At 42.8% G+C, this 26,447-nt stretch overlaps 1 protein-coding gene across 1 annotated transcript in view; it reads left to right on the top strand.

The window, feature by feature from the left end:
* Positions 1–26,447, top strand: part of SGCD (sarcoglycan, delta (35kDa dystrophin-associated glycoprotein)) — a 132,176-nt gene that overhangs the window by 81,660 nt on the left and 24,069 nt on the right. The window contains exons 4-5 of the mRNA XM_009584918.1: positions 1,897–2,016; positions 17,176–17,248. Of these exons, the coding sequence (XP_009583213.1) occupies positions 1,897–2,016; positions 17,176–17,248 (193 nt within the window). The remainder of the gene's footprint in view (positions 1–1,896; positions 2,017–17,175; positions 17,249–26,447) is intronic.

Raw genomic sequence — 26,447 nt, forward strand, 5'->3', positions numbered from 1 at the left:
TTGGGACGCTTTGCGATTTAGAGCTCTCTGTGCCCTTCTGCTGTTGAAGAATGCTCTCGTGCTCCCAAGCATGAGTGTGTTTGATGGGGAAACGGGTGTTTCATAAATCCCCAGTGCACAGGAGCCTTTGAATGAATGCATGTGTAATTTGGGTTGAAAGAGCCTAATGCGTTATATATTCTAATATATAATGTATATGATGTAGGATAGATATTTATTTATTGAGATTTATCTGGGGACTGGGAGAAGTATGGCTGTGTGGCAGAGCCAGTAATCCATAAACATGTTGTTTCTACGTGGGACTGGGTTGTCTGGTTTGCTTATATAACATCTTGGCCTCTAGTCACAGTATTAAATAATTAAATATGCAGCTTCAGTAAGCAACGATTTAAGCAGCACGCATGAAAATTGCCTGGAGGAAGGAAATAAATTCAACCCCAAGCTCCCTGATTCTCACATTCAGAATGAACATGTTTAGTTTGTTGGTTCTCCAAGTATTTTCAAGAGAGTATTTGGTTCACTTAAGCACCTCCATTTCATGAGAGCTTGGAAGGACAGAGTCAGAGACGTCTCCCGGTGTGATATTCTGGTTATTGAGCTTGTTTCTGTGTGCGGCAGCAGCTTTGGTTTCAGAGCGGAGCAAAGACGTGGTCCCATGTAGCGTGTGCGGCAGTGATGAGTAGGGAGGCAGTTAATTAGCAAGATACAAGTCAAACTTAAAGCTTGGAAGTACTGGATTTTCTCAGAATGGCTGCAAGATTTTTAAGTGTTTCCGGGGATCTCAACATAGCCTCACTTTTCTGTAGTGCGAACCATGCACGCGATTCTTGTGTGCCCTGATGCCAGTACAGATGACCTGTGCAGGGAAACGCTGGCTGTAGATGAAGTTTGAACCTGCCTATAAGAAAATACTGGCTTTCAGGTCTTATTTCTTTTGTCTTCTGAGAAATGGGACTAGTCAGGAAGATGGCCAGAAGTAATGCGAAGTCCGATCACCTGCCTTGTGCAGTAGCATATTGCAGGGAGGCTGTGGCTTGGAATGGGTTGTACAGGCTGTTAGATGCTGATTTGTCCGAAGTTTAGCCTAGGTCGGGTAATAGAGGGGTCTGCTCTTTGTAGCCTTTTTGCCACAGACCTGCACAGAATTGCTGTTCAGGCAGCTGATGTTTATCAGGCTCCACAACAAAATGCATCGCCAGAGGCTTTCCAGCACTGCGGTGCACAGCAGCCTGCAGGAGAAGCAGCAGAATTGAAACAAGAGCTACGAAGGGAAGTTTTACTCGTCTAAAAACTTTCTGAATCGTGGGAGACTCTGCCGATCCTCTTGGCCTGCACATGGTTGAAATGGTCTAAAAGAAGACATTTGCTCCTGTGGTGGTGGTTGTCTGTTTTTTTTTCAAATGGGACTGTGCATGACACTGATACTATTTTAATCCAGGTATATTTAACAGGCAGAAAACCAGGAATCTTTTACACTGCAGCATCAGCCCAAGCAAAATCTACTCGGGAACTCCTGATGCCTCTCACAGTTGCACCAATACTCCCAAAGCATGGCTGGGTATATTCATTGCTATTTCACATGTGGGTCTGTCTTTTTGTAAAAATTTCCCAGCTATGCCAAGTTTAGTGGTGATTTTATGACATACGTAGGCATTAACAAAAACATAAGTAGAAATAGTTGAGGGGTTGTTATTTGGGTAGAAAACCGTGCCCTTTTCTAACAAGAGGTCACCCTCTGAAAAGCAGAGACCTCCCTGTTTGTCGCGTCAGATGCAAGTTTTATCTGCAGAGCTATTAGGAAGATCTCAGCAGATGGGCTTATTAAATGTATGAAGCTACTATGTGATTTTCTTACTTTTCACTAAAAGGTTGTGCTAAATCTCTTCTTCCCTCTAGGTCCCCAAGCGGTGGAAGCACACAGCCAAAAATTTGAGGTGAAAACCCTCTCTGGAAAATTGCTGTTTTCTGCAGATGACAACGAAGTGGTGGTTGGAGCAGAGAGATTGAGAGTTTTAGGTAAAAGATTATTCACTAAATCACTGTTTTAATAAGCACCTCTTCAAATTTTAAAATAGTTTTACCTAACTTCCCTTCGGGCTTGAGGAAAGCTTCTTTTGGAGATAAAGCCTTTTGCTGTCTTTATTGCTTTGAATCTTCCCCAAGCAGATAATGGCCAGGAGTTTTTATCTGAGGGTTTCTTAACTTGCACAATGTGTTACTTCCCCTGCAGAAAAAAAACTCCCCTGGAAGTGGTTTGTCTGGCTCAGTGAAGCAGCTTTAAAACCAGCTTTGGAAACTGAACAACTTTATCTCTCGGGTCGGGGATGAAGGACAGTGAGGGATTGCTGTGAGGATGCTTCCATGGCTGCAGTCACTGTGCATAGGGAAACCTCAGGCTTCGTTTTTTTGATCTCGCCACTTTCACTGGCTCCTCCTTCCTTCTAAAGCAAACACCAAGGAGGAGACCTGCAGGGAAAAAGTCAGCGTGAATTAGGATCTCATACTAATTCTCTGAATAGCTTGGTGTCCGTTACATTAGTTATCTTTCCTCAGCCACATGTGAGAGCACGTTGTGCATCTCTGCGCCATGTCAGCTGTGCTGCGGGTGGGTTAAGCGCCCCGTGCACGGGAGGAGAGGCCGACCTCACCAATGCCACCGCTTCCCCCCCGCCTCGCGGGACAGAGCAGCTTGAGCTCTCCTTTTGCCTGCGCAGGATCTGCCTCCCCAGCTGTCCTGCCTGCTAGGCTTTACCGTTCCTAATGAAAACTGGGGATACGCTTTTGAGTTTGGGGGGTGGGGGTTGTTTATTTTTCAGTTTGTTGGGTTTTTTTAATTAGAGAAAAGGAACAGTTATGGTAATTGTAAAATTTTAAAGTTTATTTGATAGTTATATGAAATTACCTCTTAGGAACTTGAGTTCTCTAGCTCTCCAGTTCAGTCTGTGCTCTTTGGTTAGTCTAAGATTTGCTCGTGAGTATTTTCATGTAGGACCAGGCTGGGTAGCTCAATATTGCTAGCAGTTGGTCACATAGCAGTGCCCCTGGTCTCTGCGGATGCACTGATACCTGTTTTCTAATGGCTTGGTTTGGATGCATCTGTTCACTCCAAATTGCTCCTTACTTCTCTAGTAAGCTCCTAAAAACAGAGAGATCAGTGAAGGAGCTTAGAATGATATATACTATTTTTAATTGTTACTATTTCTACATATTACATAGCATATTATTAGTATATTATGTATAATCTAAAGGAGCTTAAGGTGAGCGCCTCAGAGTCTAGCCATCATGAATGGGACTTTATATCCAACCCTTAACATTTTTTATTACCTGATGTCATGGTATTCTAGATGGTTCCTGTTTGTAGACAGGCCAGGCGTGGCTCTTTGCAGGTCACTGTTGTTTACATACTGGACTAGTTCAGTCACCAGCTATACAAAGTTAGGTGAGTTTTATAGGATAAATGTTGAGCTTCGCAAAATTAACAGTATCTTTTTTAGCTTAAAACTTTGAAAAGGACTATTCAAAATTCTTGCAGTGTTACAGAGCTGGGGAGCATTTGTCACAATCCATGTTCTACCACAAATCTCCCTTCCCACTGCCCCCTTCAGAGCTAATTAGTTGTACAGCTTTTGTGCAGGGTAGATGAAGTCAGGAAGCAACTGTTTTTTAGTGTTTTCTTGGAGACCTTAAAATGAGAGAGATTTATATCATTGGTTCTTCAGAAAAAATACGGAAACTTTTCCTTACAAGTTGCAAGTACTGCTTTTCAGACTACATACTTAAAAAAATATGGCTTTTTATTTACCTTGTTCTTTGAAGAAAACAGCAATTATTTTTTATAGTTATTTTGGGTTTCTGCTTTGTTTTAGTCTCCAGAATAAACAGCATCAAAAATATTGCTAACCACTGTAGTGCACTTTCATTTTTATCTGCAACTGAGTGTTTCTTGGGGTTTATTTGGCTTATGCAGACCTATCAGAAATGAAAAGGTAGAATGATACCACTGGTGATGTTACATGGCGAGTATTTCAATGACCTTGAGCTGAAATGCTTTCAGAGTTCATGTTTGGCTTTGTTTTCCTCCAGCTTCGCTTCCCCAATCTAATTTTATCTCCAAAAGTGTTTGCCATGGCTGTTTGCCGTGCTGGGAAGTGTTATACCATATGTTCGTATTTCTTCCAGTGTTTTTGTCTGCACTCGAGGCTAGTCCAACTTGTAGTACGCAGACAAATTCCTTTGATCATTTTTCTGGTGTTTGGGATCTCAGGTGCTGTCGGTATGTGTCTGCTGACACCTATCTACCCTATGTAAATAATCTCAACTTGTTCTTGTTGTTGCTGAATATGTACTTGTTATAGGAGGAAGTGTATGTCTGCAATCTGGCATGAAAGTCATCTCACAGAGGTTAGAGCAGCAGTTATTGGGCTTGTGGCTAGCTTTTAATCTTGTTAATGATAATTACTTTTTTTTCTTTGTACACTCTTCAAAGTTGATTCTGAAAGTTTGTTCTACAAAGTAATGCTGAAGCCTTGTCATGACAAAAGAGGTGCTTTCCTTTTTTGAAATGGACTCTGCTGTGGGAAGCTAAGGGATTTTTCAACATCAGCAAGGCATTAAAAAGGGAGGAATACACAGAATTATGGATTAAAAAAATACAAGTAGGACATGTGCTGCATTTAATGGTGCTTCAAAAAAGTGCACAGCATGGGTAGTGCAGATTACCAAATGAAAGTGCTTTTTATTTTAATTGTATTTTGGGGGGTTATTATTTCTGATTTTTAACCATTAAAGGACACAGAAAAATAGAGTTGATCCCGTCTGCTTTTCATGCATGATGTGGTTTAGAATACTTCAATGATTTTATTTGATTTAGTGAATCCAGTCAAACCTGTCATCATAGGAGAGATTGGAGGATAACGGGAACTTCTGTTTGAGGACAGGGGCAGCCCTCTGAGCCCCTTGCCCATGGTCAGCTCGATAACATCTACACAACCTTTTCCAGACACAAGCATGAATTTCCTCCACCTTGCTCAAAGCCAGCTGGGAGCCCAGCAGCTTCATTGGTCCAGATGACTCAGAAGGAGCTCATGTTTGCCTACAAAAAGTCATGCAGAAACTGAGCCTTATGCCAAATCTTGTCTGCCCTTTTTCTTCAAAGCTCATCTGCCGGTGCCTGCAATTGCCCAGCCATCTCCTCCGCTCTTGCGGTGGGGTTGGATGGCAGCACATCCTCACTGTTAGCACCACTTTCTTTTACAAGCTTCACTCCTGTAGTACTTGAGCACCTCATGGTCTTTTAAAAGATTCTACAGCCAACCTCGGAGCTGTTCTCATTCCTCAGGACCGCGACTCTGGTTTTGCAAGGCTTAGATTTTGAAGGCAAAATCCGCCACTTCTCTGCCTGCCAAACGGCACCATGGTGCTGCTCCGGGGGTTGTGCGGGGCATGAGGTGCAAACCTTCCCTGCGCTGGCCGTCGCCAGGGTCAGCAGTGCACTTTGGCGAACACCACGTAGATGCAAACTGATGCCTTGCTGGATGTCCCCCGCGGGCTCGTAAACACATACCGTCTGTGTTATGGGAGATGAATGAGCTCGACCTAATTGGATTCATATGTGTACGTCATACAGCGGTTCTCCTTCCCCCACCTCCCTCCCTTCAGAAATGAAATGTCTGAAAAATGGTGCGTAAGAAATACTCTTTAGTTAAAAGAGCATTAAAAAATAACTTTGATATATATTAATTACCAATTTCATTTAATAGCGTATTGAACGTTATAGCATTTATAAACAAAAGACAATCATAAAGCATTATTCTGATTGTTAATTAGCTCTATTTATTCTCCAGATTAGTTTTTAAATATGCCCTCTAGATGCCACTTGATACTAATTAACAGAGTTACATTATTATCTCTATAGAAAAGCATTTTTAATTAAATCTAAAGCAATTTAAATTAGCATGAGTTTTTACAGAAATTAAACTCTGGTCAGATGCTTAATTTAGCCTTATGAGACAACATCTGATGACATACCAGTGTCAGTTCTCCCAAGGGCCTTGACACCTTTTTTGGAGAGTATTTTTTGAAGTTTGTTTTCAGGGAAACTTGCCAGTATGCTCCGGTGTTTAATATTTATGATGGATTTAACCGATTTTTTTAAAGACTAAATATTGATGGGAATCCACATGCGTTGCAGTGAGCCAAGATAAAAACGCAACAGACGGATTCCTGCAGCTTACAGGCTTTTGCAACCCCTGGTTTTGAGTGGTGGAGGAAGGTTTGCATGGGAGGTAGGATTGCATGGGCTGGATGCTGTCCCATTACAAATCAACCACGCTTTTTAACTACTCTTAAGATTACCATTTTGCTTTGCAATAAGGATAGGATTAAACATAAAACCGCAAGATCCCTTTTCTGTAATAGAAGAATACAGGGATTGCTCACAAATTGTTCCCACTCTGGGTCCCTGGAAAATGTGCCTCTCACTCGGACATTTATACTACCATAGCATAAGCTTTTCTTCTAATATAGTCTAATGATAAAAATTTGGCTAAAACCTTTCCCTCTGGCAAACCCTAACTAAAATAGCTGTATTTAGAGTGGGGTGGGATGCCTTTCATCTGCCAGTATAAAGACTGCAGGAGATTCTCTGCAGGAGATGTGTGACCACCCACCACACATTGCAGTCCTCCCCAGCACCAGGACTGGCTAAAACGTACCTTTGATCTCGCCATCCCCTTGCATGCCTTCCCTTCAAATAATTAGCCAGTAAGTCTATTTCTGCTTTGTAGCTTTTTTCCATTGTAGCACATTCCCTCTGGGCGATGAACCGTGTGGAGCATGCAAATGCTGACCACAGGTTAGACTTCCAGGAATGTTAGTTTTGTTCTAGTTTCTCTCTGGGTGCCTGGGAATGCACCTGAAAAGAGGAATCAGCTGTTGAAATGTTATTGCAAATTTATTAATAAGTTTGGAGTAATGAATTCCAAGGCACATTTCCAGCATTTTATTTATGAGCTGTATGTTAAGGACTTCAGAGGTTTTAGTGGAGGAACACCAACGATAAAAGCAACATAGTCCAAGCTTATAGTCAATGAGATCACTGCATGATTGTCTTGTAGAAAGCTCTTTTAAATGGGAGGGTTTGGGTTGGATTTTTCTGTTGTTGGGGGCAGAGGGAGTAACCTGCTCTGTATTTGCAGAATACAGAGTGCTGTGTTTCATTACCCATGGGTGGATTAAAAAAGCATTTGCAGTGTCCTCCACTTTGAACAGGAGGAGAACACGATTTGATATGAATGTGGTGAACTAGTATGTCTGTGTAAGCTGGCTCAGCTGTCTCGAAAGCTTCACGTCTACACACATTTTCAGGGAGCCTTGTATTAGGTTGATCTGGGAGGAAGCCTGCAGAACTCTGGCTGCCTGAACAATGCCAGCCTGGTTAAAGGACTCTGCTCACGTTTCCTCCGTATTACAATTTTAGTAGCTTCTTGGCATGTCCTTTCTAGCTTATGTTTTCTGCAATATTTACAGCAGAGTAACTTTAATGAGTGCAAGAGTAGTTATATTTCATTAAAATAATCCACAAAGCTGTTTGACTGGTACCAGTCATTTCAGAGGGTGGTCTAAGCTAGAAATGTAGCAACTTCCAAGAATTACCACCCATTTTTGCTGCATGCATCTTTCTTCAGAAGCGATTATTTATGGGTCAGGATATGCACGGTTTATTAATTTTAATAAATTTAACAATTTAAATTATTAAATCATAATTTACAGCAGCCATTATGATTTCAAAATGGCATTTTGGTGATTTGTTTGTGGCAGAGGGAACAACTTTTGTAGCCAAGTGTGGAAATCAGGCCTGATCCAGAGAGGAAACGGAGCTTTCTGGCCTCACCATTGAGTCTGCTGCAACTTTACACCTGAGGATAAATGCCAAGCTTGAATCTTTGTGTTGTGGATTTTGTATGTTTTCCTGAGAAATGTGTCCCTACTACAGGTCTGTAAGTAGCTTTTTCAAAGGAGAAATGGTGCTACAAGGCTCATTTATTAGCAAATTGAAACATTTTCCTACTATGATCCTTTTCCTTTACAAAGGCAGTGGAGAAGAAGTTGCCTGTAACTCAAAGATGGCTCGGTGCTGCCGAAGTGCGGCCGTGGTGCCTTGCTGGGGAACCTCGCTGTGCTTCTGGAGGCAAACGCTGTACCATCAGCCTGGGGTCAGGGGCCTTTCCCAGTTCATCCAGTTGCAAACGAGCTCCTGCTTGCTCAGCTGCTTCAAAGGCACCTGGAGGTACCAGTTGCTCCAGAGCTCCCTTCCGTGCTCTCGGCAAGAGAAAAGAGCGTGCCACGACCGTGCTGCTCATGGGGCTTGGACAGACATTTGACATTTTGCTGAAGATGTATGAACTTCTTTAGGAAGCAGCTACGAACATTCACTACGCACTCCCTATAGGTAATTAAGCAGTAATACTAATGCAGTCCCGGAGCAATTGCCAAGCTGTCATGTAGTCATTGGTCCTGCGGAAAAGGGACAGAGAATAAAATGAGGAAAGTAGGGAGGTACGCTGACAAATGAAGATACCAGGTTTTAGCACTGGCACTAGCAAGACTGGAAACAGCCTCAGCTGTCTGTAGCATTCAGTCATGGCAACGGAGTTTCATCAAATTTCTTTGCACTCATTGCAGAGCTGTGGTGCTGGAAAAAAGTACATTTAGCAAAATCAAGGAGGGGGGGCGGGGAATATGTTTCCTATCAGTGATTAAAGCCACAAGAAAATTCTTTTTTATTCTTAGTTAGGAATTGCGCTATCAACATAAAAGTCAGGTGTGAAAAAGTGATCTAATCTGCAATCAGCAGTGACAAAGAATGAAAAGAATATATAGAAGAAAAATGATTTGGTTGAATTGGGTGGAGGTTTTTTCCCCCAGAGGCTGGGGTGGGATTTCTGGATGCTTTCTTCCAAATAAAGTTTTTTTCCCCGTTGTATAAGGGAAGAAATTAAAATGACCAGATCTTGAGCAAACATACAATTCTTGAATGAATACTTCTGATTGCTTTGCTGCCTTGAGGGCAATAAGCATAGACATGGTTGTCCATTCCTTTTAATGCCAAATTCAAATAACATTGCCCTCCTTTTTCAAAATCCACTCACCCAGATTGTAAACATGTCTCTTGTTGGAGGGAACAATGTGTGTCAGGAGGGAGAAGTTTTCCTTGTGTTTGCTTTTGCTTCAAAGTACATTCCAGGCAAAAAGGATAGCATTTATGTAAAGTGTATAGGCTTCTAGCCCAGGCTGAAATGTGTGTTCAGATTGCATTATGTTAATCCTGTTTAAGGAAGAAGAAGAATCATCCACCATCAGATTAATATTGATTAAATGTCACAAGGATTATGAAAGAAACATACTGTACACTTACCAAACACTGAAATGAAGTTTGAAAGTGTGACAGATTTATATTTTATTTCCTGAGTGTCTTCCACAACCTGATCTGTTTGAAGCTCACGTAACATTCTCCTTGATAAATTTCCACTATGTATTCCTACTTCAGGTGCTCTCCTGAGTTTCTTTGCAACTTTGCACAAGAATGCCAAAAAGAGATTGAAAGGAATTCAGTGATGACATTGCTATTGTTCAGCTGCAGAAAAAGTCTTGAAGGACCCCAAAAGTAGTCAAGAAGGAAGTATCTAGAGGTCAGCATAAGTTGTAGCAACTTTTCTTCGTATGTCTTTTCTCAGTTTGGATGCAAGCCCTTCTCTTCTTTTCTGTTATTCCCTTTATATTTCTCAGACATTCAACCACTGAAGCTAGGCTATTGAAGATCAACGTGTGTCTACAGACACATACATCGCTAATGACCCACATGCTCATCTTAGAGCTTGCGGCTCATCTTATTGTTTGCAAGTTTTCTAGCTTAAAACCGGGCTCCGTTTATTTCTTGGGACTATGAGTCAGATAACTGCTTCTCCTCCACCCAGCAGAGCTGGCGGTGCTGGAGTCACAAGGAGTTCCCGTCCGGTCTAACTCGACCGCAGCCCTGTGCCTGAGGGTTGACTCACTCCCCATGTGCATACAGTGCCAAGACCAACATCTAAAAGATTCTAAATAAATTATATTACATTTTTATTATAAACTCCTTTGTTGATGCTGCACATGATTTCATTACATAGATTGCCCTTAAAAGAACAACTCCCAACACTTTGACAACGAAGGTAGGCAGACAGACAGACCTTTGCAGTGAACTATTTTTATGGTATCCTAGAAAGAAACATGAATGAAGCTTTATGGCTTTTGTTCAGTGCACTGGCTTAACCTAGCCAGGCTATTATTTTTGGGTCCTGAAATGGAGCTCTTATTGATTTCAGATTTAATGGGATTCAGGGGGAGCAACAGCAATTATTATGTTCATCCATTTAAAAACATAAATTAAGGATGAATAAGGCTTTTAAAGCTAGGAATTAAAAGAAGCGGGCACAAATCATTTCTACCTATATTGTATTGGATTTACTTCCTGGACATCTGTTTGCACAGACACCTTTCTGAGACTGTCACATATTACCCTGAGGAGACCTACAGGGGAGAGAACCTCGTCAGATGGGTGTTTTCATGAACAAATTGCTGAATGTGTCCTGATCAATAATAGCAGGAATAGAGGTAATTTATGGAGATCACCAGCACACTATACGTTGCCTCTCGACTTTAGCTAGAAAAAAATCATAGCAAATCCTTCTCCTTCTCCCCTCATTTGCACAGTACTACATTAAGGCAGCGCGCTAAAGAGAAGATACACTTAAGCCAACTTAATGACCAAGTTCATCACAGAGCTCTGAGACCCTAATTTCATTATAAAGCAGTGATATACAACACTAAAGGTGTACCTTGAGTGTGGAATTATTACTAAAAGAATACACAGAGTGGGAAAGAAATGTGTTGTCTGGAAAGAAAAGAAAAAGGAAAGTGGGGAATAGCTAACCAGGTGCATCTGCACCTGAGCAGAAACCTGATTTCTCTCCTTTGCGTTCTGTTCACCCCCAAGTGCTGTTCAGCTGATTGCCACCTACCCTTGACAGCAGGAGCATCAATCATCAGTCTAAAAATACCTCTCAATGCATTGCATTTGAGCTCTTCTTCTCTCCGTTCCAGCTGATAGCAGTAGAAGCCTAGAGCAAGTTTCGTGCAGAGGGAGCGGTGATCAGTATCTTGCCATGATGGATGGAGCCCAGTTCTGGCCAGAGGGAGCAGGGATGGCCCTTGCCTTTGCACCAGGGAAGGTGCCAGGACAGTGTCATGCAGCTCAGGTACTTTTGCAGCACACAGGGAAAGCAAGAGGCAACTTGGAAAGCTGAACTGCTGATGCCCACTTTCCTCTGGTTGGATTTGTTGCTGGTTAAGAAGATGCACGTTGCAGCTGAAATTTGCTCCCTTCTTGGGTTATTTGTAACTCCTCTCTCCCCGACGGAGTTGCTGGCATCCAGCCAGTGTTGAGCTCACACCAGAGCCTTTGCTTTGGTGGGGTGTTAGTAATCTCCCGGTCTTTTCTCACAAAGCTCATGAGATTGATCAACCAATTCCAGATTTGCATGAAGAGGGCTAATGCTTCAAAAGGCACTCTTCAACAGGAGACTGGCAGACCAACATGTACATACAGAACGTGATGCTTCTGCTTTGTTTCAATGTGAAACTGGGGTAAAAAACCGCCTTGTTTTATGCTATGTCTTGGATTCATGTCATAGAGCAAGATGATTGCCAAAACCCCAGCCCACGGTCTCTTTTTGTTGCTTCCATGTCAGAAACAGTGGGGCAGATTGCTGTGCCAGGCAGGTGCTCTGCAGCAAGAAAGGACAGTGTCTTCCTGTGCAGGAGTTGGAGCTCTTCAGAAGATGCAACAGACCAGTGGCACTGGAGGCACCTATGGCGGGTGCAGAATGGGAAGAGGGAGGTGAGAGGAGGTCCAGAAGCTGGATGTCGCTCCAGCAACTCACTTGCAGTGGCCCAAACCACAACCAGGCTTGTCTCCTGGATGTGGCAGTAGGCTTACAAGAAACCATTAGTGCCAGAGAAAATGCAAAATCTACTTTGGCAGACCTGTTCTCAAGCAGTCTGTCTTCTGAGTCTCCCGTGAAAGAAGAGAAAGAAACAAAAAAAAAAAATCCCCAAACCCTGAAATTGAACCGTAAATGTTCCCTTGCCATAGGACTCTTGATTTTTGTTCTTGCATGAAGTAACATGTATAGGGGTCTTTGACATTTGTGCCCCCACACCTTATGCACTAGAAGGGAAAATAAAAAAACACTCTTTGAGTGAATCTTTATGGTGATTCAAAACACTTTAGGTAGATCCTGTCATATGCTTTATAAGTTCCTGACTGATTGTGTGGAATTAAGTTATTGGGCAGAGAACCAGCTAATGGAAACACATTGATGAAATCATTTTTGAGGGACATTAAATGGAACTTAAAATAAAGCTGAAATGGCTTTATGGATTTTTCAGTCAAACTGTTTATGAACATTTATCGGTGGTAAATTACACAGTGTCAGAAGAGGGAATCAGTAGGTATGGCTTTTAATAGAAGTCGCTCTGATATAATACTGTGAGAAAGAATAATTTATTGCCTAGGGATGTACAGTACGGTATGTTTAAATACAAATTATACGATTGTTTTCTCCTAACTATCTTTGGCTGTTTGCAGGTAAGGTACCCTTAGCAGCAGCAGAGAGTCTCATAAGGTGAAAAAAAATATTTTCTGTACTTTGCAATGAAATAGAAATTTTGTATTATGCGTTTTTCATGGTAGGTAGTAAATGTTTTAATAACACATAATTCAGGAAGCAGAAGCTGTGTTGTACAGTACTAAATTTGATTTACATTTGCTTTATACTCAGTAAAGGGAGAGGAGGGATGTAGCACCTTTGATTGAGAAAGGAGATTGTAGCAGCTAATTCTTTAACTGTTGGAGCTGTGCATTAATACCATTTGCCAAAACCCATCATTCCTCAGGTAGAGGACAGTGAAAATAAGACTGGGGGAGTGCAAGACTGGAAGGCACTTTCTGGTCCTGCAAATCTTGTCCCCTGGTTTTGAGACACCACATCTTACAGTCATGAATTTGTCAAATCTGTTAGATTGTCTGTCCATCTAACTGAAAAGCTGCTCCCATTTTTACTCCTTTTTTGGCTAGAAAACACTTACTTTTCTTCCCGAATATATTTAGGACCAGTTTATTGCCACTTGCTCTCATGCCAACATTGGAGATGCTCATGCCAATATAGAGCCAGTAGTACTTTTTTCTTCAAGTTATTTATCTTCCTACTGTATTTATACACAGCATTCGTATCCTTCCTGCTGCTAAGCTAAAAAGCCAAGTCCTTCAGTCTTCTTTTGTAGGATAGACTTTTTCTGTTCGTGCAGTCATGACAGTATTTCCTCTCTGTACACTTGCCTCACTGGGGGTGAGCTGGGGGCTACATGATAGTTCAAGGATTCACTGATGATTCTTAAAATAATGTGATTTTTTTCATGTTCCTGTTAGACTTGCCTCTTGCCTTTCAGTTTGATGTCACGTTTGCCTTCCCTTTGGCCCTGTCCCGCTGCCATGAATCATGAGTAGCACTCAGCCTTTATCCAGGGGCGTTCCCATCCTGGAAGCATCCAACATGGAGAAGAAATTTTTACTACTTTCTAAGCACATGACCTTGGATTTCATATTTTTAAATTTCACCCTCTCTCTTCTTCCACTCCCTGAGGTCAAACATTTGTTTCTCCGTGACATCCCAGTTCCCCTCTGCAAAGCCAGAATAGTCCAATTCAGTGTCAACAGCACATTTCCCTCAAACTTTCTTTCTTCTTTTGCCAAAGCCTTTAGCAAAACCACTAAATGAGGTCACTTCCTCCAGCCTAATGCCTTCACTTTCAACGCCATCCAACACTGATGCTAACACAGCCTGGCTAGGGACTTCCATAGTGGCCAAGAGCCAGGCTTTGACACAAATGTCCAGTGTAGTTGAATCTGTCCAAGGCAGTTGTTTCCATCGGGAGGCACTGCTGGAGCTGCCGATCCCCCAGACTCTTCAGTGTAGAAGAGAGAGGGCTGGTGGGAGTGGGCACATTTGAGGTGTGCCCACTGGACATAAAATTTCCAGTAGCACAAAAAAAGAGGATGGTTATTTACTGTTTTTCACAGTCCAAGGCAGAACAAGCATCCAGTGAAATCATCAGGCAGCAGGCTGAAACCAAAGGAAGAACTTCTCCAGAGTATTTAATTCATCTGTGAGCCCCCTGCTACAGAAATGGGGACATTTAAAATGACAATTAGGTGAGGTGAGAAAAACTTATCAGTGTCTCTCCAATGGCTGGATGACACGGCCAGCTCAAGGAGTCCCTCAGCTGCTGCCAGCCACACTCAAGGGAGGGATGTCTCAGTCCTGGTCCCTAGGCATCCCCTCGTGGCTGATGTCCTACCTGGTGGCAGGGACAGGTGGCCCTTTGGGAGATCTTGTGTTCTTAAAACAGAATAATAAGAAATTATATTGTCAAGGCGGGAAGCCTTACCAAGGCAGGTGGCGTTCATTTCTCATTCGTATCAAAGGAGAGAAACAGAAGGATTTGGAAATCTCATTCCTGTTCCTGGTGCGTAAGGGACTCTTCCATGGATCTGGGAATTAAGAAGACAGGAAAAGAGGGTTTAAGAACTGTCTGTAGGGAGGAGGGAAGGAATAGCAGGCTTTTTTATTTTCAGCCTTCCTGAAATTACTGCATTGGAGTCTTCGCTGGCTTTGTTTCCAAAGTTGCCTCCTGCATTTAAATAAAATATTGAAAGCCTGGAAAACCCCAAGTTATTAGAAATATGCTAAACTTTCTCCTTATTCTGCAGGCATTTTTGGTTATGTGCAGATCATTATTTTGGGCTTTGCATAACTTAAGTAGCTGACTTAAAGTGTGTAAAAATGAATTAAAATTACCAGCGTAGTCACCATTTAAGCAATACAGGTGGAAAGGGCACAAGAATATCTATGTGCACCTCTCCAGCTGCACTTCCTCATCTTCCTCCCCTCAAAAATCATTGTGTTATTATGCAGATATGTGCAGGCTGCGTCTTTTGCTAAGTTTCATTGCAAAGCTAATAGCCAAGGCAATTGTGTGGATAAGCAGAGACTTAAATCATTTGGAAACTGTTGAGAGAGGACAGATCTGATAATAATAACTGTCATGGCTGGCAAGTTACAGCTGCTTTTGACAACTTGTAACGATGAAGGCTTATAGTAAATTTAAGAGCTAAATATCTGTATTGTGCTATAGGATCAATTTCAATTCCCAAGTATAAAGCTTCAAACTTTAGACTGCTTTTATCATCTTTGAGATTACTTTGTTTTTCTCTATGTTAAAAAGGAGTTGGGGTTTTATAAATGTTAGAGTGCTTATTTTCATTCTGGTTTTTTTTCTTTAACACAGTGGGACAGCTTCGTTAATTTATTTCCGTGCAAAGAAAGTGTAGTCTTATTGAAGCCATGGGTATTTCTCACTTACAGCAGAAGTCACAGAAGGATGTTGTATTAACATGTTTTGCATCATCTCAGAACATTTTTTATTCTGTAGTGGTGACTTCCAGACTGCACATAGGTAACAACTATAATAGCACGTGTCGAGAGAGATCTCAAACAGTATACGTAAGAGGTCTCATCAGGATCTGTAGTTTGCACCAATAGCTTTATCAAAGAAAAAATTAAGGAAATAAAAAAATGCCACTGGTGCCACTTGCATGCTGACACTGAAATTGCTGTGATGAATACAGATAATGAATAACTAATTATTCACAATGCATCTGAACACAAGACCACAGGTCTAGATTTAGGAATATAGGTCATACTTGCTCACTGGGTAGGTAGCTATACGTTAGAGAACATGAACATTGATTTCTAGTGCACTGCTGTGTGTGAGGCAGTTAAGACCGTTCTTAGCTGTGTTTTAATTGGAAGTTTCAACGGGAGCGAGAAAGTGACGTTCTGCAGCACAGAGCATCAGTGACAGCACTTGGGGGGACTCCCGTGCCCCAATAGAGTATTTTAAAAGTGGAATGCGTTCAGAAAAGAGCAATGAGAAGTCCAGAAAACCTGCTTCACAGTGATTTTCATTCAGAAAGCTGTAACTTTTCAGAGAATAAAAGAGAAGGTGGGTCACCGTCAGTAACTACTTACAGAAGGTGGTGGGAGGGTCTGCTCATGCAGGGCCGATAGGCTGGCACGCGAGGACGCGAGAAGATTTAGTGGCTGAAAGCTGAAGTGAGACCAATTCAGATTAGATGCGCATTTTTAAATTAGAACAATGAGCAGAAAGGCTTGCCAAAGGATGGCATGGGCTGCCTTTGGCTTAAAACAGTGAGACTGGGAGAGCACATCTTTCTAGAGAGACGCAGCATGGCTCGGTCACAAATACGGACCCGGTGCAGGGATGGCTGGGTGAAATGGCCCGACCTGGGCTATGCAGGTGGTCACATAGAGGACTGAAGTGGCCTGAAACTTAGGAAAGCTGTTCGTATTGCCTAGCAGTTTACAGCTCACGATCTAAAACCACTCCCCCGTCTCTAAGAGAAGGGGGCAATGGGCAGAAGTTAAATGACTCCTGGGTCACACATCAGCCCGGTGGCTGGGCTGGGACTGGAGCAGAGCCTGCTGCCTGCTTGTGCTGCATTTCATCGGGCGGACACCTCCCTCCTTTTCCCCAGGCAGGAGCCTCTCTCCCCTGACCTGAGAGACGTTTGCAGTGATCAACCCAAAATTGGGTTTTCTCTTTTGAGTATCAGTCAGAGCCCAGCAAAAGAAATAATTTCATGCATCCAGGTTCATTAGTGAGGGATGTAGCTGAATTAGATGCCGGTTACCAAGGGGGTATCTTTTCCAAGCTTCCTGCATCAGTTGGGTCGGCAAACACTTCCCACAGTCAGGGCACAAGTAGCCGCTTTTACAGCCAGAAGTGCAGTTTACAGGCAAATCCCAGTTGTAATCAAGGCAACCAATTTCAGATGATCAAGGTCTGGCTTTTCCTGGGGACAGAAGGGATGTGTGCAAGAGAGAAATGGGGTCAGGTGACGGGTTAAATTGCACCTAGGTATGATTTGACAATCACTCCCCTGATAACAGCTTATAATGTTTACAATTTGTCTTCTGTTTTGTTTTGTGATTTCAGGAGCAGAAGGCACAGTGTTCCCTAAATCTATAGAAACTCCCAATGTCAGGGCAGACCCCTTCAAGGAACTAAGGTAAACTTTGGAATATGGTTTAACGGTAACTCAGTGGCGCCTTGTTGGAGTTGTGCGTACTGCTGGGCATCATTTCTGCTTTTGCATAAAAGCTTGGGGGTTCGCTTTGGAAGGCATCACCGAGGGGATGCCTTGGAGGAGAAGGGACCTGCCATGTTTACATGTAATATGAGCAGCTAAAGGCAATCACGGGTCATGAGAACATAGTTCCTCCTCTGTAACATGCTTTGCTTACCCTGGGCTCAGCCTTTGAAAAGAAATAGTGAAATCTTTTCCTGGGTATGCAGGGAGGTATTGGAGTCCGTGCAGAATCACAGGGAGTAGCAGCAGGCAAAAGGATAAAACTCTCCAGCATTATCTGTCTTGCAGAAATGCAAACCCTCCCTGACCCACACAGGGACTGGCTGTGCATGCGTGTAACTGCTGACACTCGCAGAGATGCCGCTTGCTGACAGCAATGTATCAAGAGGGAATAAACAGCACAGCTCCTGAGAATCAGCTTTGCCCGCAAGCTAATGCTGGGCATTATATTTATTTTATATTTAAAAAAAAAAAAAAGTGTGGCATTACAGGTTAGTTTGGATTACTAGTCTCTGTAAAGAGACTAATCATATGGCCTAATAAATTATTGACTGACTCTCCTGATATCTTCTGACCAAGAGGTCTGTTAGGGTTTGCCACCAACGCGCTAATTACCCTTCCTTAGAAGAAGAGAGAGAGGGAAAAGGTGAAAAAATCTCCAGAAGGACATCTTGTCGTTAAGTCTTGGGTTGCAAACTCTCCGTTCCTGGAAACTGCTGGGGATGAAGCAAACTTCAGACAGCTGGAGTTGTGCAGGAGCGCTGCGGATTTACTGCGGATGCACCGAGATGGGAGAGGACCTCTCAACTCTCTCTGCTCTGATACTGGAGGTAGTTATGGCCCAGCTAGATCACTGTGGAAGATGAAGAATATGCCCTCCCTTGGGTCTATTGCTATCTCTCAGTTTCGCTCTGGAAACACTCTAATTGTTCCCATTTTGCACTCTGGGGATCATACGTCAGACAAGACATGCAGTGGTGGTGCGATTCCGTGTGTTACGAAAGTTTGTTCTCTTTCTCTATGCAGTGACTTTAACCCTGCCTTGTGGTTTTCCCAATCTTAGTATACTTCCTTTAAAAAAAGAGGAAACAGGGTCTTTGCTCAGCCTGACATGCAACTGCCAGGGCAGCTCCAGGGTCTGCTGTGGAGGAAGGAGCCCCGGGAGGGCAGGCTGCGGTGGTGCAGAGCACACGTACCCTCTGTTTCTCCGGGCAGAGCAAGCAAACGAAGCAGTCAGTGGGTGGGTGGATTTGTAGGTGAGGTTCAGGTGACAAAGGTTTTCTGGCACAGCCCATCTTTGCTGACATTTTCAGCAAAAAAAAAAAATCAAGATCATGGTTAAAATATCCAATAGCATCTAAATAACTTACAAAACCAAATCTCATTTTGAGTAGTGCAAAAGAGATGCAAGACTGAGGTCCAAGTTTGTGGTTACTTAGGACTTTTCTAAGCATGGGAGGGGAATTTAATCCAAATAAGTGTAGGGTGTCATATTAGAGGGGACAAATGTGAATTAAAATGGCCTTAATCTGATTGAGTATGCTTCTGTTCCAAAGAGAATTAAGCTAAATGAAATTGAAATTAATTAAATGGCAGTATCCATGCTAGGGGTTCATTCAGTATATTTGATCTGCTTTAAATTCATGTTGTTATTTCACTTGTTTTATGTAGAGAGCTGTTAGATAACTGACTTTCTTTGAAATTAGTGGGCTGAAAAAAATCCTTTAAAAATCTGGTGGTTTTTTTTTCTTTTTCTTTTTTTTTTTAAGGGAAAATCATTGAATAGGATTTACTTTGAAAAGAAAATCCCACAGGGTCCTAAACCATTTTGTGTGCTTCTGAAAATTTTATCTTGGCAAAAATAAATGTTTTTTCCACCACCCTGAGAAGAAAAGAGCCAGTGGTGGCACTGGGTAGAGAAACCAAGGTTTCCCAAGAGCAAATGCTCTATTCCTCCCCAAATCAAGAACCATCCATATGTGTCTCTAAACATATACATGTTGGAGCACTGGCTGCTTCTTGGGTAAAATGGTGCCTTTTGGGTGCAGTACAGAGTTAGTAGAGAAAATAATCTTACTCTGGGGGGGATGTTTTTTGGCACCTTCCTATTTTGACAGCAGTGTGTCTGCATGAGGTGTCCTTTTGGCCTATTTAAAAGGATGCTGCAGTGAAATGGGACTGAATGAGATGGCAGCCTATGGGTCCCGAGCTGTCATACACTGCTAGGAAAGCAGCATTGTAAATATGCACTCAGTACCTTCTTTGACTCTAAAAGACCTTTTTCTGTAACAAATAGTGCAAACTTTCTTTCCTCCTTAGCCTGAAGTTCTCGGGGTGGGAAAGTGCACATTCAGCTATTGCAGGCTGTCACCAGATGCCACCAACCTCCATCACTCTTCCTAGCCCAAATGCTTACGATTAGTTACGTGATTTATCCATTTGCTCTTTTCAGTACCATACTGACTCCCACTTCTTCTTTAGGAGGCTTCATAATAAGGTGACAGAGATTGTCACTGTCAGAAAGAGAGCAGACCGACTGCTTCTGTCACCACTGGGAGTCAGACCATCTGTATGTCTTCTTTCCCTTCCTCCTCTCCTTAACAGACAGACTGATTTCCCCTGCAAGATAGGCAGTATGCCATCGTGCCAGTCATCTCTATTTCTTTCCTTCTTTTCCTCCCATCTCCCAAAGGCCTCCAGTCATGCCCATGTGTCACAAAGACTGACACGCTTCAAGTGATGGCGCACACGTTCTCAACAGACTTTCTGTCCCTGTTTAGCTGACAAACGGTCTTCGGTTCATAGAGCTGTAATTCATTTATTAGTAGCCGGCTGCTCTACAAGGTGGTCACCATCCTGGAGAACAGACAAGGTGTGGTCCTCTTTTCTGAGTGCCCTTTTTAAAACACTTTCGTCTGCAGTGGCTTAGATGGAGAAAATTCAGGTGGCGATATGTGCGGAGCTTTTTCCTCACGTGCTAAGCCCATCAGAGAGCCACAAGGCTGCAAAAATCGGTTTGGTGCTTGTTTGAGCCAGGTCTGGACTTTGCTGCTGAGTCTTCTCAGGAGGTGCTCTCCCATGTTGTAGAGAAACTCATGTGTCCTAAAACAAGAATCCTGTTCAGCCCAGTGTCAGTTGTAATAGAAATGCCAGAGCTCATAAATGTCTTGTTTCGTGCAGGGTGTTACTAATGGTGCATGTTTTCTATCTGGGATCTAGAATATTCTTTAATAATGAACTAACCCTAGAAATGGTTGAAAAAACATTAGTTGTTCATTGGGTTCTATACTGGTCAAAAACAGTAAAAAGGAAAGCAAACAAATACGAATTATTTTCAAATTCTTGGAATTTTTAACATTGCCATTCAGTATCATCCCAAAATAGTTTAGGGGGAGGGCTTGGGAGATTTGTTAGGACATTGAAATATTTGTACTCATTTTTAAGGCGGGTCTTTGACATACGGTAATGTGATTGCTTATGTATAAAGGTTGAATTAAAGATGACCTTTTCTCACTGGATTATTTTAGTAGCGCCCAGGTAACTTGGCAAGAGCCTGTCCTGAGAGCCTCTCCTTGACACTGGCAGGAATCACCTGCCTTCCTCTATTTATCTTCTTCCAAAAGGCAAATACACGCCAAGGAGGCTAACAGAAGTTGTCCCACAGACACAAGATCAGCACTCTTCTGAAGCAAGGGATAAAGGCTAGACTAGCCAATGAGTAAGGAAGAAGGAAAATAATTTGAGGGGAGGGAATTAAAAAGTGGGTGATCCAATATAAGAAACAATATTGGGAGGATGTTGTTACACTGCAAAGTGCTGGAAGCTGGGAGGGTGTACGCCACATGGGCACTGTGTAATAGCATCCAGCCCGGTCCCTGGGCGCAGAGCTAGCTTAGGTACCTCCCCGACGGCCGGGTCGTGCCGGGCAGGGGCACCCGGAGCATGGAAACCTGGTTTAGGGCATTTCCGTTCCCAGAGTTAAATAAAAAGAAATCAGCATGAAATTCACTCCATGAGGGACAAGCACACACCTGGAATTCGTCCACAATTACTGTAGGTTAAAAATGCAGTAAACTGCTCATCCAAGGCCAGGAAACCAAGGGATGACTGTTTTTCCTGTAATGCTCAAATATAGTTAAGGGAGAATTAATCCCTTGGGCTTGAAGGGGTAATTTTTGGCCAAAGTTAATTATGAAGCACTGAAAGTACCAAATGGCAGATGAAATGTACTTGCAACTTGATTTTATTAGTGCAATTCTACCTTACCATGTACTGTACTGAACTATCCAAATAGTCCAAGTGAGACCCATTGTAACAAAAGCAATTTAAATACAGTGCTCAGCTAATGTAACAATACTCGTTTTGCAAAACAGTAATTCTTATCGAATTAAGGTTTCTCTCAGCTGTGTTTCACAAGGCAGCAGAGACATTTTCAGTAAGTATGAACACAAATACTGTTTCTGTTTAAAACCCGTTACATTAATAAAGATTAAGGGAACAAAAATCAGAGGAAAAGCAAAAAATGAATGGTATGAAAGAGGAAGTTATGGTTGGAAAGGAGTCGTTTATAAAGACTAGTGTGTGATACTGAAACACTGTTTAGTTTACAGCAAACACTTGGGGTTTCCTGGGAGGTTTCAGCAAGGCAGAAATGGTCAATGTAGCCTTCTATCTAGCTGGTGTTATTTTCCGATTGATTTACCAGAAAGGATGCAATTCTTTTCTCTGTTACACCAGTGCAATCCCAAGAATTTTGGTAATCCTACCAGCTTAAAAGACAACAGACTTTTGCCTTGGGATGAGCTTTACTTTCCACATTGTAACAAATACAACTATTTTCATATGACACAGATGGGTTGTATTTATATGACTATCTCCACTGAAGTCAACACACACCTGTTAGCGTACAACTAAAATGAGAGAACAGGTTCCTGGTTTCTAAACTTCAAGCTAACTTAAGCGGACTCTGAGTTTCTTTCGAATGGCAGAGGTCCTCATCACTCTCCATTTTCTAATCTAGGAGACCACATCTGATCTAACAATTTTCCCGTGACAGCTAAGGCTTCCTGAAATGCTTGCTGTTGGATGAGACTTTCTCAGAGCAGAAGTCACACTGATTTCACAGCTGTGGCCACGTTGCTTTCGCCTTTCCTCCTGTTGCTGCCTGTTCATCTATTATAGAAGACAAGCCACAGCCACCCAAATCAAAGGTGGTCTTTCCATAGGCTTCTTGTGGGCAGTGTATGAAGATCTCTTTATACCATTGAATATAAGGCTTGGAGTTAAGGAGGCAGACGGTTGCTGGGGCTTTCCATCTGTTAAAGTATTTATATTGCAAAGAAGAGGAGCGGGGGATTGCTGTTCCTTTTCCTTACCCCAGGAAATCTTCTCTTAATGGCCTTCACCTCTTTCACACCCAGCACCAGAAAGAGGGGATTTAGCTCTTGGTGTCCTTTCCTTCCCTGTTTTTAGCAGATGAAGCCTAGATATGGATCAGATGCTCAGGAGGCACGCGCCTGGGAAATGGCAGAGGTGCTGATAGAGCTTTGCTGACTTGCCCTGGCTGGATAAATCATGGCCCTGCCCTGTTCACGGTGCTGCTAATAGGATCTGTCCATAGACAGGCAGATCCTCCTCAAAGAGGGCTGATGGACGGTGAAAGCAGGCTTGGCAGGCAGGCGAGCTTGGTGTGAAGGTGTTTCGAACACAGTATATTGCTGAAGTAAAAAATGAGATAAGCTGAAGCTAGGGAAAAAAGAAAAAGCAGTTGGAGTTTGTGGTTGAGCAGCCTGCGGTGGGGTGCGTGGCTCTTCCATACGCACTCGTGTCCCCTGTGCTGCAGGAGTGCGTGGGTGCGAGAGCGTGCGTATTCCGCCAGAGCTACGTGGCCAGTGAAAACAGAGGATTGGGAACAGGGAGGTAAGGAGGCAGATTTCTAGATGAAGTTACTGCCAAATGGCAGAGCCTATGGGATAGAGCAGTGGAAATATCCCTCTCATTTGGTGGTTGGTGGGAGGATACGCAAGACTCCTCTTCTTCTGCATATTATTAAGCAGCATAATTGCAACTGGAGCAATGGCTCCAGACAGAGACCAGTTTAACTTTTCCTGGGCCCTGAATAAAATAGAGCAGCCTAGTTCATTATTCTCTCTCTGCATTTATTCTGTAGGGATTTCCTAATGCAAACAAAGCCTTTTTCTGGGAGATATTAATCATCAATCTTGACTGTTACCTCAGATTCAATATCTTTCTTGTATACAAGATCTGTATCCTGCCTAGGTGTATTGCGCCCAGGATTGTCATTAGCTTTCAACAGCAGAATGTCGCTTGCTCCATAATCAGAGCATTCATCTAACCTTCGAGTGCCGTTCACAAAGGTGTACGAGCCAGACATCCTCTGGGACTTGAGGGAATCGCTATCGGTGTGACCAACCTGTACAGTCAGACATGCACGTATATTCATTTGAATAACAAAAATGTGAGCTTTTTTTGCTTTTTTTAACTCTCTGTGCAGCACACCGCTAACCTTGAGTAGAAAATAGATGCTAATAAATGCGAGGTCTTAAAAATGTGAATTATAGCCATTTCACACTCCATGGCAGACTCACACTGGTGAAATGGCTTAATACTTAATTACAATGCTTGTCCTTCTCTCAAGTGCAGATGACATTCCTCAGATAGATTTTGCAATGACATCTATGGCAATAAGTTGCGAAACTAATTAGTTATTCATATAATACAGAATATTGACTATGCACTGATTAAAAGGATGTGGTGACACATTTAACATGATGTATCTGTCTAGTAGGTTAGTCTGCTCCCTGAGGTGGTATTTTTTGGAAGGTCGTACAGAAAATGATGAAAATACCCTTTAGCCTCTAGAATTGCAGATGTTTATAGAAAATCTTGCCTTTCATTTACATTTTGAAAATGATTAAGGAAGGCTACCATGTTCCAGAGTGGCATGCCTTACTGCTTGTGCCCTGGGAGGAGTACCTGGTCTGCAGGCTCTAAGGACCATTTTTGGGGTGTCAGCTGTAATAGGATCTGCAGGTTATTGACTAACTGCAGCCATAAGTGTCCTAAAAGCAATCATTAGACAACTGCCCAGAGAGAGGGGCAGGCAAACCAGCATTTGTTTCAGCGCAAGTCAGGCAACATATTCGCCTTGCAGCAGAGTCTGGCTAATGCTGCCGTTATGCGGGGTAGTTGGGAGATGCTGCACCGTGAATCAGTTTGTGGTCTGGGATGCAGCATTTGTAATGCTGTGTGAGCAGCTCAATAACTATTGTTTTATCATAACATTTGTACTTGAGATAGAGCTACTTGTACCAAGGCTATTGAGCATGAAATACAGAAGTAAATAGAAAGGTGGCAAGGAAAGCACCTTACCCACCTATCACTGTGATCCCAATCCTTTGCAAATACTGTGATATTTAGGATGTAATCGTGTTAAAATGACTGAATAGCTCAGAAGAGAAGGAGATTTTCCTTTGAACGCTGTTTTTATCTTAAAGAAATGAGAGAAATGCAATCCACTGAGCACCATGTTTGCTTTTGGGTAGAAAAATACATGGTTTTCTTTAATATTTCTCTCTATCCCTTTACACTTCTCTCCAGCTGTGTATCTCGCATTTCTAAAACCCGAAGTGAAGAGCAAAGCAGGCAAAATAAAAATCTTTGCCTTACTCAGCACTCGGTACCTGCTTTTAAGGAAGGACTGACTCCCCGCTGAGACCTCGCACACGAGCCTGGGAGCCCTCTGGCAAACAGAGCTCCCCGCGCCCGCAGAGCCCAGCACGGGACCCGCAGCTGGGGTTTCGCCTGCTGAAGAGCAGCAGTTAACGAACCAGCTTCCTTAAAACCGAGCGTTTAACACGGACTTCTTGTTAACCTGGTACAAAATAGGGAAGGACAGTTGAGACCCTTTCCTGCCCAAGTGAGGATTCCTCAGGGTTTTGTTTCCTACTGCCGTCTGCTGATGCCGGAGGGTTTGGCTGTGTCAAGGCAACAATAGTACTTATTCAGTGTGAGTGAGGTACTTTGAGCTGTGCAAGTCCACTGTGATTAAAAAGGACGCTTTTACAAATACACTAATTGTACTTCAGACTGTAGTCAGGAATCAATAGCTGTTGCATAACCCTGTTAAAGAGGAGAAAAATGTGTCCATAACTATAATGGGATCCTTTCTTTTGAAAGCAGTATTTTGTATACTTATTAAGAGAAATCATAAATATTCACTGTGCCTACCGAATCTTTACTCTGAATTTATGTTTCGGTTGTTTTCTCTAGGCCAAACAGGAGTAGCTATGTCGTTTCCTCATGACTTGAATTGATTCTATCTTTTTAATGTGGGGTGGCTGCTGCTGCTCTACTCCTCAGGTGTATTTTGCAGTATGGTTTTATCCCATGGGTTATTGTGGCATCTCTGGCTGTTTTGAATAGTAATAATTTCCAAGCAAATAGCGTTGCTGGGTTCATACTAAAGGAATGTCACTCCCTGCTCTCGAATGGTGTTTGGACTCGGCGCTGCCTCTCGGTGTGGAGGCGGCACGTGGTTAATGAGAACCCCTTTCTAAATACGACTCGGCAGTCAAACCTGTGTCCCTCTTTGCAGACCCCTGCACAACCCACAGTTGCTCCCTGGTCTCCACTTCATCTAGAAGGATAATAATATATTATTAGTATGTGAGCATTAGCTACGTGCGGCCATGCGCTTTCTGGGCTTAGCAGTGAGTTGGCTCAGCAACGTTGGGCTGGAGATGGTCAATGACCCATCTTGCACCTTTTGCACGCTCATGTCCCATAAAGGGAGGAAATGGAAATGCAGAAGCTACTTGTGCTGGCAGCACAGGCAGAAACTGGCAGGTGGTTCCTCTTTCTCGTCTCCATCTTAGTAAAGTTGAGAGCCTTGATCTTTGCCGCCTCATTTCTAGATTCTGCTGACACTTCTGAAGCTGGCAGTCCCCTGCTCTGGTTCCCAGCTGAGTTGGAGTTGGAGTGACTCACTGAAAAAAGCAGCATGTTTTTGAGGCCAAACATGTGAAAGCGCCGTATTAAAGGTGGAGCATCGTTGGTGTGAAAGGCAAAGTGGCAGGCGCCGCTTCATCCCTTCGCA

The sequence above is a fragment of the Fulmarus glacialis genome, unplaced genomic scaffold (genome assembly GCF_000690835.1).
Source record: "Fulmarus glacialis isolate BGI_N327 unplaced genomic scaffold, ASM69083v1 scaffold2589, whole genome shotgun sequence".
Taxonomy (NCBI): domain Eukaryota; kingdom Metazoa; phylum Chordata; class Aves; order Procellariiformes; family Procellariidae; genus Fulmarus; species Fulmarus glacialis.